Source organism: Amblyomma americanum, chromosome 8 (genome assembly GCF_052857255.1).
Source record: "Amblyomma americanum isolate KBUSLIRL-KWMA chromosome 8, ASM5285725v1, whole genome shotgun sequence".
Lineage (NCBI taxonomy): Eukaryota > Metazoa > Arthropoda > Arachnida > Ixodida > Ixodidae > Amblyomma > Amblyomma americanum.
Window position 1 is genome coordinate 150,179,439 of NC_135504.1, and position 14,832 is coordinate 150,194,270.

The 14,832-nt window shown below is 45.9% G+C and overlaps 1 protein-coding gene across 3 annotated transcripts in view; it reads left to right on the forward strand.

Moving 5' to 3' along the window:
- LOC144102109 (DNA excision repair protein ERCC-6-like) overlaps window positions 1-14,832 on the forward strand; it is a 243,715-nt gene that overhangs the window by 212,370 nt on the left and 16,513 nt on the right. For all 3 annotated transcript variants that reach the window (XM_077635397.1, XM_077635398.1, XM_077635399.1), the window contains exon 18: window positions 2,332-2,633. In XM_077635397.1, coding sequence (XP_077491523.1) covers window positions 2,332-2,633 — 302 coding nt within the window. The remainder of the gene's footprint in view (window positions 1-2,331; window positions 2,634-14,832) is intronic.

Here is a 14,832-nt window from a genome sequence, read left to right on the forward strand (position 1 = left end):
TGCACAACGGGCATTTTCTAACCGTAAGCCAAACCATCATTATACATGAGCACCAAATCACATCACTGCATGCAGGTATGTCCGCCTTAATTTTAATTCTTAACGTTTGTCAATGAAATAATCTGTCAGCAAGCTTTATTTTGGGCGGCTGCGGCAGGTCATCGTATCATCCAGACTTTCAGTGTGTGATCTCTATAACAGGCCCACCAAACCCACGCTAATTAGTCATAAATATGGGTCGTCACACTAACTGGGTACGCATAATCTAGGTCCCACTGTAGTCAAGAATATTGAGTGTAAAAATTGTAGCTTTCGTGTATGGCCAGCCCCAGTGAAAGAAAAAAATGCGGCGCACACACGATTGTGTATGGAATGTGAAATGCACATTGCAGAATGTTTTTTCAGTGCGTATAACCGGTGTGTATAACCGGTGCATAATAAGGTGCAGCCGCATGTCGTGGTGAATATGTACGCCAATTGTGGTAACATACAACTGCACGGAAAATGTGGCTAGGCGAGGACGGTAACAGTAACAATGGGAATTTTATTTATTTATTTATTCAATACTGCCAGCCACCTTTTGGTGGCCAAGGCAGGAGTGGGGATTCAATTTCACAGTGCTTTGTCAACAACGAAAAAAGGGGGAAAAAAAATGCCTGCAGGCAGGCAGCAAAATTTCTGTGAACAACTCAAATAATGGACGAGTAACAAACACACTACATTAAAATTAAACGCAAAGTGCGACAAGGGCAACACTCCAGGATCGAACCAAACACCCTAACTTGACCGGCTGGGGTTGATTACAGATAAAAATGTTTGGGCTGAAGATAAGTTTCCCACTTCGCGAGGTAACGCATTCCAATCGGCTATCGTTCTTGGGAAGAACGACAGCTTGTATGCAGTGGTTCTGCATTTGGGCACTACAATTGCTTTATCGTGTTTGTGCCGAGTTTGTCGTGTTCTGTTGTACTGCATATAATTGTCAGTCTGTTCTGGTGTGATTATTGACGATGTCGAATAACATTTTTAAGTGATGCATTTTGCGACGAGATTCCAAGGTGGGTAAACCGGAATGGCTAAGAAGATCAGATATCGATACCTGTGTTCCGTAGGTGTTGAAAATGAAACGTAGTGCTCTTTTTTGGACACGCTCTATACATTTGGCATCCATTTTCATATGCGAGTCCCATACTACGTCAGCATATTCCGAGTAATGGACGCACTGGGAAAGTATACGCCACAAGCTTTGTTTTAGCCGGTATTTTAAAAGCCATAGTCTTTTAGATGCTACTGAGGTTATGTGATTAATGTGCGGGCTCCAACTTAGATTCGAAATGATCGTTACGCCAAGGTACTTAAATTCATCTACGCGTTCAAGAGAGACGCTGTTAATTTTGTAAGAGTGCATCAGTGGAACTTTTTTCCTGGTTATGGTCATTTTTTGCACTTACTAACACTTAACGACATTTTCCAGTTGTTGTACCAATTACTAACAGCACCTAAATAGTTATCTATAATTAGCTGGTCGCATTTGGAGAGAATTGTGTGATAAATTATGCAGTCATCTGCAAAAAAACGAGCCTGCACAGGAGAATCGAACTTGAGGTCATTTAAATTTATAAGAAGATGTATTTCGTATTTACCGTACGGCTGTCCGGCTGTGCTGAAACTCTCCAATGTCTCTGCTACCGCCTCATGCGCAACTAAAAGCAATATCATTGCTTCAGACACCTCCGAAACACATGCTGGACAATATGCAAGGCACACACATACAGGCACAGATTGTGTAATGTTCAAAAAAATTGTGTACGTAGTGCGACGGTGAACCCAAAAAATTGTTGTGTACATAGTGCAACGGCGAACCCTACAGTGAAGTCTACTATGGCACCACCTCACGTGGCCGCCGCAAAGTGGCATGCTGTTGACATTCGCAGCTTCACCCCTCCCCATGGAGCCCCCGTGGAGTGAGCGCACTACCTTATTCTCGTTCACTTCAGTAATACCTCCTCCATTTCTAATAAGCCAGCATTTGGTGTAAATGCGGCCATGAAAAAAAAAACAACTATTTTTGACGAAAGGGAAGACACAGGGACTGTTTCATTCCTCTGTTATGTATATATACACTCATGGTGGCAGTGATGGCACTAATTTATTGCTTTTCTTTTGGAAGCTGCTGTACTCACATGTAAACACATTGCAGCACCATCACAGGCATGTAAATAGTTGAATGTGCTTTGTGTGCTGAGAGTGTCTGTTATGCACGCACTTCCCTATTGTTTCATGATAGTATGTTAAATAAAAGATGCACACGATGGGTGTCAATGCTTTCAGTGGCAGTCCTGAGAAGATTGTTGGCTCATCGGCTGACCCACCTCGTCAGGGGCCAGGGGTCAGGGTCCAGAAGGAGCCCCAAGGAGCGGCCGTCGAGCTGGCTCCTGGATGTGGCTCCACGTCAAAGGAGGCTGGGCGGCTCCTGAGCGATGAGAAAATACAGCAGATGCGAGAGCTAGCGCGGCAGCTCAGCCAGAAAATCAGTCAGGGCTCCAGTCCCAGTGTGAAGCATGTTGAAAAACCCGTGGGGACCAAGAAAGACGCTAAACACGGTGGCAGAAGGCACAAGTCCAGGTCAACGGGTGAGTACTTGCTCACCCTTGTCCCATCGTAGAATAAGGAGTGTTTCCTGACTGCGTGTGTGCGTGTGTGTGTGTCCGTCCGTCCTTTCCTCTGTGGTTGTCCTTTGCGTAGTTCGGAAACTAGAATGAGAGTGTGCAGTCAATCCTGGATATAGCTAACGGTCAGAATATCTCCTTCAAAATCTCATGTAACTGTATGGCAGTGCTAGTCTCGTCTATCAAACTTCCGTTCAGCAGGACATTCGATATATTGAAGTGCGCTCCCCGACCCTGCAAGTGGCGCTTGCCCTAATGGGGCTCCCGCGATCACTTTTCGCACAAGAGCTGGGTTGGCTGCGTGTACTTGGGCAACGCTATTCCTGTGAAACCTCCTGTGGGGACTGGTCCCCTTCGGTTTGCTTCCCTTGTTAGTTACCTTAACTAACGAGAGAGGGCGCCAGCATCGCAGCAACACGAGCACCACGGACAACGTGATTGCCAATTGACTGTAGCGCACCAAGCAGCTTGGGGCGTGAAACTTCTGGTTTTGGGTTCAGATGCACGCAGTTCGAATCCTAGGACGCGCTGTAGTCTGCAGCGCCCTCATGGTGCATTATTTCTGTTTGGTATGGTCCCCTACTCTTATCTATTTACTTTTGGTCCGAACAGATCAAAAATTGCATTTTTGCAATCGAGAAATTATACCCAGTGATTTGTCAGATGAACATTTATTTTGCTTCATATAAACAAAAACCAACTGATACAGTAGCCGTTGCCATTTGGCAACATGGCTCACAGCAGCGGTTGTCGCTTCCACTGGGCACTGTCAGCAGAAAAATGTAAATTACGAGCTGATGTCATTCTGATAAGCCTTACACAGAAACTGCGAACAGGAGAAATGTGCGAAAGCAGTGAAATTATGAACCAGGAAAACATGCTTTTGTGAACCCCGCATGCGGAACATTTATACACCATATACAATTCTCTGCCCTCTAACAGCTGTAAGACCCATTCCACGCCCAACTGTGCGTTTTGTTCAACAAATGTTTGGCACCGTGACAGTTACAACACAAGCTCCCAACCAGTCGCTCACTGTGTGTTGGACCACTGAGAACAAATGCGCGGATGCAATTTGCTTGTCTTCAGAAGCATAGAAGACAATTTTCAACGTACCAGCTCCTGGTTTTCAAGCTTTTAAGAAGTCCTATGAGTTCACGTGTTTGCAGAGCAAGGCCCGCTGTGGTCAGCGTGGGCTCGGTAGCGCTGGTTATCAAGGGGTGGGGTTGGCAGTTTTGAACTGTGTCAGTCGTGGTTAAGCTAGGAGAACGTATTATCCCCCCTATTACAACCCCGCACAAACCGTGTGACGAGATGAACATGCAGTGAGCTTGAGGGTGGCCTTCGGTCTGGCAGGCTTATTTTCAGCGCAACACTGCTGTCATGCAGGGAAGTTAGCGTTTGTTCATTGGTCGCTATGTGGTGAAGCCAGCCTGGCTGACCAAAGGTTTACGGCAGCTCTCACATGTCCTGCTTCACTGCAAATTTATTTATTATTTATCTATTACAACCTCAAAGGCCCCATTAAAGGGGTATTACATGAGGGAGTGGAATTCAGGGCACATGGTTGATTCGATGGATTTTTTGAATGATGATGGGTCGGAGTAAAGTACGACGGTGTTGGGCAAGTCATTCCAGTCCTTTGCAGTGCAGACAAAAAATGATGACAGGTGAGCACTAGTCCGGGCACGGGGAGAGTAAACAGCCTTCTGGTGGTTCGTGCGGCTGGAGATGCGGTGGGCAGGGCTGATAATAGACTTGCCCATGCGGTGATAGTAAAATTTGTGAAAAAGGCATAGTCTTGCATAGTATGGCGGTCTGCCAAGTTTGTAAGATGAGCATTACGTTTTAGTTTAGTGACACTTATATGACAGGAATAGGCCGAGTGGATGACTCTTGCTGCGCAGTTTTGTGTTGCTTCCAGTAAGTTAGAAAGTTTACTTTGACAGGGGTCCCAAACTGCGCATACGTATTCAAGCTTGGGACTACTGAATATTAAATAAGCTAACAACTTTACTGATGGAGGAGCTAGGCGAAGGGTTCGGCGAAAATAACCGAGAACACGATTAGCATCGTTAATAATCCGCGTTACGTGATGTGACCAATTGAGATCGCGGGTTAAATAAACACCCAAGTATTTATACTCCATTACAGCAGTGGTTTCGGAATTGGAGATTGAGTAACTTGAAGTAAGTTGGGAGCGACGGAGTTGGTTGAAGTAGGTTGGGAGGATAGGAGAGATGTTTTCTTCGCGTTTAAAGACATTAGCCATTCGTTACACCAGGTTATTACACAGTCGATGTCGGATTGTAGGAGTTGGATGTCACTACTGTTTGTTATTGGGCAGTAAATAACGCAGTTGTCTGCAAACATGCGCACGTTAGAACGCAAGTTAGCTGGTAAGTCATTAATATAAATAAGGAAGAGAAGGGACCCCAGGACGGTGCCTTGTGGCACCCCAGCCAGAACAGAAGCATAAGAAGATGTACGCTTATTAGCTAAAACAAACTGCTGTCGGTTAGTAAGGAAGTTCCGAATCCATTCCAAAACAAAGCAATTAAGATTTAGGCGTGAAAGTTTTAGAAAGGGCAGCTTATGAGGAACTTTGTCGAAGGCCTTTTCAAAATCAAGGAACAGGGCGTCAACTGGAATGTTAAGGTCGAAGTTGGAGCATAAGTCGTTAGCAAACAATGCTAGTTGAGTGTCGCACGATAAACCTTTTAGAAAACCATGTTGAGCAGGCTGAAAAAAATTAACTGAAACTAGGAATTTCATAATATGCGAGTATATTACATGCTCCATTAACTTTGAAGGAATGCTAGTGATGGATATCGGTCGGTAATTATGACGAGAAGACGATGGGCCCTTTTTTGGGACTGGAATGACTTTGCCCACTTTCCAGTCATGTGGTATGACACCTGATGAAAGAGACTGACGAAAAATATGGGACAGTATGACGCTAGTAGTATGCTTTGTGTTCTTGAGTATTTTTGCGTTAATGCCGTCGATACCTGCAGATGACGTTAATTTCAAAGAGTCTATAAGTTTTACAATACCATTAGGGTCAAAAGTAATATCAGGCATGGACGGGAAATCAAAGGAAGGGAAATCAGGAAGGTCACCATCTGGTTCGCGAGTGAAAACAGAGCTAAAAATTAAATTTAAGATTTCTGCAACGTCTTGCTCCGCGATTGGATTATTATCATCGTCGCAAAGTGTTATCGTATCGCTCGACTTAGGATTGATGTACTTCCAGAATTGACGGGGGTTGGTGCGTAGCATATTGGGCAGTGTAGATGAAAAAAATGAATGCTTGGCTTTGAGAACTTCTCAGGTATAAGATTTTTCAGCTTCATAATATTTATTCCATGTGTTCGGTTTCTTAGAACGTGCAGCGGATCGAAAAAGCCTTTTTTTCTTGTTGTTAAGGCGCTTTATTGAATTATTAAACCAAGGTGATGTAAGGCGCTCAGTTACGGTAATTGTAGGAATGTATCTTTTAATGAGGCTGTGTATTTTGCTTTTAAAGAGTGCCCAGTTAGTCTCAGGAGTGCCTTGTTCAACGTGGATTAGGAACCAACTACAGAAAGCTTCGAGTACTTGGTTAATGCTAGTGTAATCGCCTTTATTGTAAAGTGTGATTACTTTGGTTACTTTCCTTGGTTTGGGCAGGTGACTGAAAAATGTGGCATGGATTATTGAATGATCACTAAGTCCTGGCAAATAAGAAAGTGAAAATAGGGTTTTTGTTGCGACGTTAGAATTAGATCAAGTATGCTAGATGATTGAACAGTTTCCCTTGTTGGAGAGGATATCAGCTGGGTTAAAGCGAAGGTTTGACATGTGTTGATGAAATCGCACTCAGGGGAATTTGATGACGTCTCAGACGGGTTAGACCAATCTATTGCGGGGAAGTTAAAGTCGCCCAGTACGAAAATAGTAGCATGTGGAAGCTTCGTGGTTACCGTGTGAAGGGCGCTGTGAAATAGAGGGATGAAGGAAGCGTCGCTATCGGGGGGATGGTAACAAGCTCAGATTACGGTGGGAGGGAATGAGGCGCTAGAGCAGATGAAGAATATTTCTAAAGGTGACTCTACTTTTAAGCTGTAGCATTGAAGGCCGCGATGAGTGGCTATGAAGACGCCGCCCCCTCGTTTGCCTATGCGGTCACGGCGAAAAACATCGTAGTTAGGAAATATGGCCTGTAGTTCGTTGTTATGCATGGATTCATTTAGCCAGGTTTCAGTTAGTATGACTGTGTTGCATTCAGTTGTGTCAATGATACTAGCCAATACATCGTGTTTCGGTAGGAGGCTTCTGATGTTAGTGTACAGAAATGAAATTGGGTTGGAAATCTCTTTGTGTCGGTGACAAGCCGACAGCTACGGGGCACGTGGTACTATCTGCTGTGACGCGTGATCAAAAGTATATATGGCATTTCCAATGGTCATCTTTTTGTGACGGAGAGTGAATTTTTCTTTCTGGCTCTTTGCAAATTGGATGAGGTTCTTACGGGCCACACGAGTGTTGGGAGAATAGTCTTCAGAGGTGCTGTAGTTGGTCCCTTTTAATTTCTTTGCGTTAGTGATGACTGGCTCTTTTACATTAAAATGCGCGAATTTTATTATTATGGGTCTGTTCTTATTTTCGTCAAAACGGCCGAGGCGGTATGCCCGTTCTACGTCCATTGGTTGAATTGAAATCTTGAGGTTAGTACTGCAGAGTTCGGTGATTAATTTTTCTGATTCCGCCCACGTTTCCTGGCAGGTGTCTTTGAGCCCAAAGAATAACAAATTACAATGACGAGCACGGTCTTCCGAGTCATCCAGTCGTTGGACTATATCAGCAACCTGACTCACATTATTTTCGGCAAGGCACTGGACGTTCTCAAATTCTTCTTTAAGGGAGCCTAATGAAGCACAGTCTTCTTCAATTTTCGCAAGTCGTGTTTTAATTTCGTCAATGGTTTTTTCCTGATGCGCCAATTTGGTACAAATTGTTTTCATTTCGCTTAGAAGAGATGCCTGTCCAGCTTTGATATTGTTCAGTGCCAGCAGTATTTCACTATTCCTATCACTGGTATTATCGGCGACGTCAGTGCAGCTGGAAGGCCCGGGATTTAGCTCGACATCACCACACAGCAGTAATAGATTTAGCAAAACATGTGTACAGTCCGCAACAAGAGCAGCAAGGCAGTGTGGACTCGGCAGCAGAATCAGACCAGCATAATGTGTTTGCTTGCCGAAAAGAGCGTAAGAATTTTTTTTTACCTGCACGAGGCAAAGGTGAGGCATATTAGCGAACCTGGCCGTCGCAGTGCCGCCGAGTCCACTGAAGTGGGTGCTGATATCGGGGAGCCTTATATGCGGTGACGTCGGTAATGCAAGGTGCGTAGGTGGTTCCGGTAGACAGTTTGGCGGTTCCGGTGGTGGCGCTGCAGGGCATGAATTCGGATCAGATGCGGTTGTTTCCTGGGTCGATAGTGGGCGGCGCAGCTGCCACTGCTCTTCCACAATGGTGGTTGGTTTCCGTGACCATGAAGTTGCAGCGGTACGGGCCGCAGCACAACTGGGGATGGATCCGGATGGCCAGGAGCATGTCAGGATAAGCAGCTGCACGAGGCAAAGGTGAGGCATATTAGCAAATCTGGCTGTCGCAGTGCCGCCGAGTCCACTCATGCCTGTAAAACTATAGAGCACATCCTATGTACGAACCTAATGAACCATCTCAATCCCTTATTAAATCCAAATCAGTACAACTTCTGGCAGGGAACATCCTGTGTTACATAACTTATCAAGTTTTTTCACGAGGTATGCGAAGCTTCGGATCGTTGTAGCATCATTGACTGTATATTCATAGACTTTAAAAACGCTTTTTACGTAGTAGATCATGGTCTATTTGTCCAGAAGTTGTGTTGTTTAAATGTGAATGAGAAGGTTGTTGAATGGATTAGGGAATATTTAAGTTTAAGGTGTCAGTATGTCACAATAAACGGAGCCAAATCAAATGTAACTTCCATCACGTCAGGCGTCCCACAAGGGTCAGTTTTGGGACCGTTGCTTTCTCTTGTGTTCATTAACGACATATCAGAGAATATTACTTCCTGCATGCGACTCTTCGCTGATGACTGTGTAGTGTATAGAGAAGTGAAAAAGTCCCAGGATTCTCTTGCTTTGCAAGAAGACCTAAATACATTGCACCGGCGGTGCGAACAGTCCAGTGGCACATGAAATTAAGTTTGCAAAAAACGGTGCACATGTGTTTCACGAGAAAAAAAGAATGTACCTAATTACGTCTATAACATAAACGGCCACTTATTGGAAACTGTTCTCGAATACTATAAGTATTTAGGTGTGTACATCACTTCAAAACTATTGGGACGCCTCCGCCACAGGTACTACTGGCCTCGGCTTGCTGCGGTCGTCCAACGCTGCGTTAGAACCTGTCGTGAGTGTCAACGACGGAAGATACCGCCGACAAAACCGGCCGGCCTTCTGAAGCCAATTGATCCACCGCAAATCCCATTTCAGCAAGTCGGCATGGACTTACTGGGCCCATTCCCAGTGTCCTCCATGGGTAACCAGTATATTGTTGTTGCCACGAACTACCTCAGCCGCTACTGTGAAACCAAGGCTCTTCCCCGTGGCACCGCGGCTGAAATTGCACAGTTCTTTGTTTGCCACATTGTGCTTCGCCACGGCGCCCCCGCAGTTGTATTAACTGACCGGGGTACAGCGTTTACCTCGGCTCTTACACATGAGGTCCTTTGTCTCAGTGGCACCAGTCATAGAAAAACAACTGCTTACCATCCTCAAACGAATGGTCTGACTGAGAGGCTGAACACAAGACCATTGCAGATATGATGTCTATGTATGTCGACGCTGACCATCGCAACTGGGACGATATACTTCCCTTACGCCACGTTTGCGTACAACACCGCCCTCCAAGAAACGACGCGCTTCACTCCCTTCCGTTTGGTGTATGGCCGGGATGCCCTGACCATGCTGGCGCCTGTCCTGTTGTGTCCGTGTGCCTTGTGTGTGTCCTTGTTGTTTTCGCGCCGTCCTGACATCTTCAAAAAGCCATGCTGGATGCCATGCTGCTCCCAGATTGTGCCCCTTCGTCTGTCACCGGCGCTGACCAATTCATTCGTGATGCATAAGCCGCTCGCCACCTTGCTAGACAACGGATTCGACACCAGCAGAAAACTGACGCCCGGCGTTACAACCTCCACCACAGGGAGGTGATTTACCAACCCGGCGAGCACGTCTGGGTATGGAGCCCTATAAGTTTGCGCGGGCGCTCTGAAAAGCTTTTGCGCCGCTACTTCGGCCCCTACGAAGTGCTACGTCAACTCAGTGAGGTGAACTATGAAGTGTTCCCTCAAGGAGTCGTCCGCTCTTCTCGACCGCCCAAGTCTAAAGTCGTCCACGTGTCCCGCATGAAACCGTATTACGCCCGTTAGCCATTGTCGACGTTCACATTCAGTGCCGCCGCCACACACACCTTCGAACTTTCGGTGCCTCAATTCTGTTTTTCCCCTTGCCGTAGGCATCGAGGCGATGCCTCTTGAAAGGAGAGGGGCAATGCCACACTGCTCACATTCTGCGAGTGCCGCCATGCAGCCGAACGGCATGGCTGGGCTCGGGTGGAAGCGAAGAAGACGACATTCCCGCTCGGACGCGTGCTGCTGGTCTTCTTGGCCTCCGGATTAAAAGCCCCCTTTTGTGTCGCCCTACGTTTGTCGGCGACAATATTCATAGAAGGAAAAATGCCTAAGGCATGGAAAACAGCCGTGATAGTGCCTTTGCTGAAACCTGGAAAACCACCAACCTCCCCCGGTAGCTATAGGCCAATAGCCCTTACAAGCTGTCTGGCCAAATCATTTGAAAGTGTCGTAAATATAAGACTAACATTTGTACTTGAACCCAGTGAACTTCTTGATGTCCATCAGTGCTGTTATAAGTAGGGATGTTCAACAACAGACCGTTTGGTTCGCCCCGAAAATACTATCCGAGAAGCTTTTATACAGAAACAGCACTGACTTGCGTTTTCTTTGACCTCAAGAAGGCATATGACACTACCTGGAGGTTAGGGATCTTTCGTGACCTGGCAGAGCTTGGCATCCATGGCAGGATGTTAATCTGCCTTAATAATTTCCTGTCAAACCGTTCTTTTCATGTACGCCTAGGCTCAACCCTCTCGAAAAACTTTGTTCAAGAAAATGGCGTACCTCGGGTGTATTTTAAGCATAGCGCTGTTCGTTATAAAAATGAAATCTATAGCCGAAGTAATCCCGAAGTCCCATTATGTATTCAGTCTATGTTGACGAGCTTCAAATAGCCTGCACGTCCTCAAACCTAGTAACATTTCAAGAGACAAACACAATTGACAATGAATAAATTAGTGACATGGGCAGATGGGAATGGTTTCCAGTTTTCCACACAGAAAACTATGGCCATCCTTTTCTCGCTCAAACGAGGCCTACAGGCTGGCCCATTCATGCACCTATATGAAACAGCTACCTGTAAAAAATGAGCACAAGTTTCTAGGCATAGCCTTTGACAAGAAACTCACTTTCCCGCCTCATGTAAATGCACTGAAAAAGAAAGCCTCCCGATCACTTAATATACTAAAAGTACTGTCACAAAAACATTGGGGAGCAGACAGGACATGTCTTATGCAAATTTACCGCTCTGTAGTGCGCTCTGAACAAAGGAAAAGGGGCAGCGCAAAAGCATGCAACCACACAAGAAGAAAGCACAAGACACAAGCGCTGTTACTAACAATTGAATTTTATTGAAGGAAGGCACGCTTTAAATAAGGTGGGCAACAGAGGTGAAAAGGCGGAGAGCGAACAACCGAGAAAGGTAACAGCAAGCCCAAGCAAGCATCAAGACATGAAAACTTAAACGTTGGCTGCTTCTAAAGAGTCAACCTCTGCTGCAAAAAGTGATAATGAGGGAGTGCTGATGCAAGTGTCGCCATATCTCTTAATATAGTAAGCTTCCAGGCTGACACGTGCAGTACTGTCGGCACTCTTACCCAGAATCCTAGTCTCAGCCAAACGAGCCACGCATCTTCTGCACTTACTTGCATGCGCGACCAAATGTGCGTACTTATCTTTTAACTGACAAATTTCGGGCATGTTCCCCCAATCGTCCGTTGATGCAACGGCCGGTTTCGCCTACATAAACCTTTCTACACATCATGGGAATGGCATAAATCACGCCTGTTGAGCACTTCACAGACAGAATGTCATCTGGCATCCTCTTTTTTTGCCGCAAATGCATGGGCATAACTTTCCCAGCTTGTTGGGTGCCGAAAATACAACGGACACACCATGCCTCTCGGCCACTTTCTTGATGTTGTGCAAAGTCTTGTGCAGGTATAGCACAACCACAGGCTTATCGGCCTTCCAACGGTCATCATCTATTCTTCATGTTCCAGCCTTCAATTTCTGAAGCAGGTTTTCAGCAACAGTAATCAAGACCGAAGAGGGGAAACCCGCCGCCAATAGTCGGCAAATCTGATTCTGAAAGCTCGTTTGCATCTGATGCGTGCACGATTTTTTGAGACAGGATTCCATACAATGTGACGCAATGGCTCTCTGTACAGTCCTCGAGTGTGCTGAATCATAAGGCAGCAAATCCTTTTTTGCACAAGGGTAATAGCCCCAGCAGATGTGTCTTTCAGAGAACGTTAGTTTCAAATCTAAAAGCTGTAAAACAGCTGCGTCAGGAAGTCCGTGGGTAGATATTCCATGTTTGTTAAAAGCGTCTAAAACTTCGCCAACTGTAGAGGGGTAGGCGAAAGTCGTCTGCCTTTTTAAAAGCATTAAAAAATCGGCAACATATCAAAAAACCTTTAAAACCTACTTCATTATGCCCTCACTCGGAACTGAGTCTGGCTGTGGATCCTCGATTTCTCGGCTACGTTGAGTCCCGCCAGCTCCAGCACCTCAGCGGTGAAGAGGGAGGTGCTGTCTTTGAAGACAAAGTGGGCCATTCTGGAGGAAGTGTGCCAAAATGTCAAAAACAGTGGTATCGCATGGAAGTATAAAGTTGCGCAGTCCACACTTTCAACGATAATCAAGAATGGAAGCAAGGTGACGCCGTTCTCGACAACAACATTGGCAGCAAGAACTGAAAAAGGATGTGGTGTGCCACATATGGTGACCTATAAGCCGCACTTTACACGTGGTTCTTGAATGCACGTAATCAAAGGACATCCCGCTCAATGGACCCATCGTGAAGGCCGATGACTTGGGCTTTACTCTCAGGCATGATGACTTCCAGCCAGGAAATGGGTGGCTTGAGCAGTTCAAGGAGAGGCTTAATATTATGTGTAAAAACATTGTCGTGGAGGCCGCCTCTGTTGACGAGGGATCACTTCAGCACTGGACGGTTGAGAGTCGCGATCGAATTCTTGCGTATTCCGACAAAAACATCTAGAATGCAGATGAAACGGGACTGTTCTTCCAACTGGCAATCAAAGACCCTTGCGGCCAAAACATACAAGCGCGGGGAGGAAAATCCAGCAAAAACCGGACCATGGTGCTGATCTGCTCGAACATGGATGGTTCGGACAAGCGAGACTTGTTGGTCATTGGCAAAGCCAAGAAACTGTGCAGCTTTACTAAAGTGCTTTCCATGCCAGTGGCATATGTGAGCAACAAGAAGGCATGGATATCGTGAGAGATTTTTTGCTAGTGGCTTGCCAACTTTGACAAAGAGATAGTCCGAAGGAAGCTCAAGGTGCTGTTGTTGCATGACAACTGCACTGCACGTCACGTCAACTTGAGCGCTAGAGAGGCTTTGTTCCTGCCCCAACTACTACCACCAAGCTGCAGCCCATGGACCAAGGGATTATTGCCAACTTTGAGGTCCACTGCTGGCGCTGAATGATCGATGGTCACTTTGCCAAAAACGTGGCCAACACGACGATCCCTTTGGTGAAGGCGATCTTCTTCGCAAGTGGAGCCTGGAAGGACATGAAGTCTCTGGTTATCGCCCACTGTGACAACGACCTTGTTGCCATGGTGGACTTGACTGACGAAATTGCTGGGTGTGCCATGGAAATGACCATGATGGACAGCACCTCTGACAGCGATTGCGATGACGCTGTTTGTGCCCCTAAGATGGTGACCTCCACAGCGGCCTTCGCAGCGGTTAATACTGTACGATTAATACAGTAAAAACTCGTTACAAGAGATATTCAAGGGACCTGAGAAAGCTGTCTCTTGTAACCAAAAATTCTAAAAACACTGAGGAGTCTGAATAGGCCAGCATTCACAGACATTAACAGGAAATTGTTAATGTGACTTCACATGACTTCACTTCAACATGACTTTTAGACATTCTGAGTTTGTGCGTGATGAAAAAGTCAGAAGAGTGGCTGAACAGGCTAGTTGGTGCACACTTGAGATTTTTCGAAAGCGCTAAAACAACACGGGCAAAGAAGGAACAGACAGGGATGAAACTGTAGGCTACAGTTTCATCCCTACAGTTTCATCCGCTACAGTAGCGGATAAATCGTCTAACTGAACTGTCCCATGTAAACATGGCGACAGCTCCGGAGTCCGACCGGTCTGACTACCGGCGTACAAAGTGACCAGCACCGCTGAAGCTGGGACTGAAATCCAACCCAATGTAAATTCAACTCAACAGACGGTCCAGGAGTGCGACTGCAATTATAGAAGCAGAGTGATGGAAATTTTGATGCAGTGATACAATAATCGCAACCATGTGATGAGTGACATCTCCAGCTGAGTTACGCAACAGAATCGAGCTAAGGGAATGAAAAGTGTAGTGCATATGAGTTTGTACGACGTCGGCTGCATTGCATGAGCTCGTCTGGGTTTTGTGTCTTCTAAATAGTGAGGAATTTACTCTAGGGACCTAAAAAAGTTGTCCTTAGTAACCGAGTGTCTCTTGTATGCAACGTTGTTAACATGGCGAACATAGGAAAACCAACCAAACCACTTTCAAATGTCCCTTATAACCGAGTCTCTCTTGTAACCGTGTCTCTTGTAACGAGATTTTACTGTACTATACTTCGGTTCACAGTTGGACGACATTGAGGCCGCGATCTTGATGTCCGCACTCGTAAAATGTATTCAAGGAACGCTGCACCACTTTTTCCGGTGTCAATAAATCAGTTT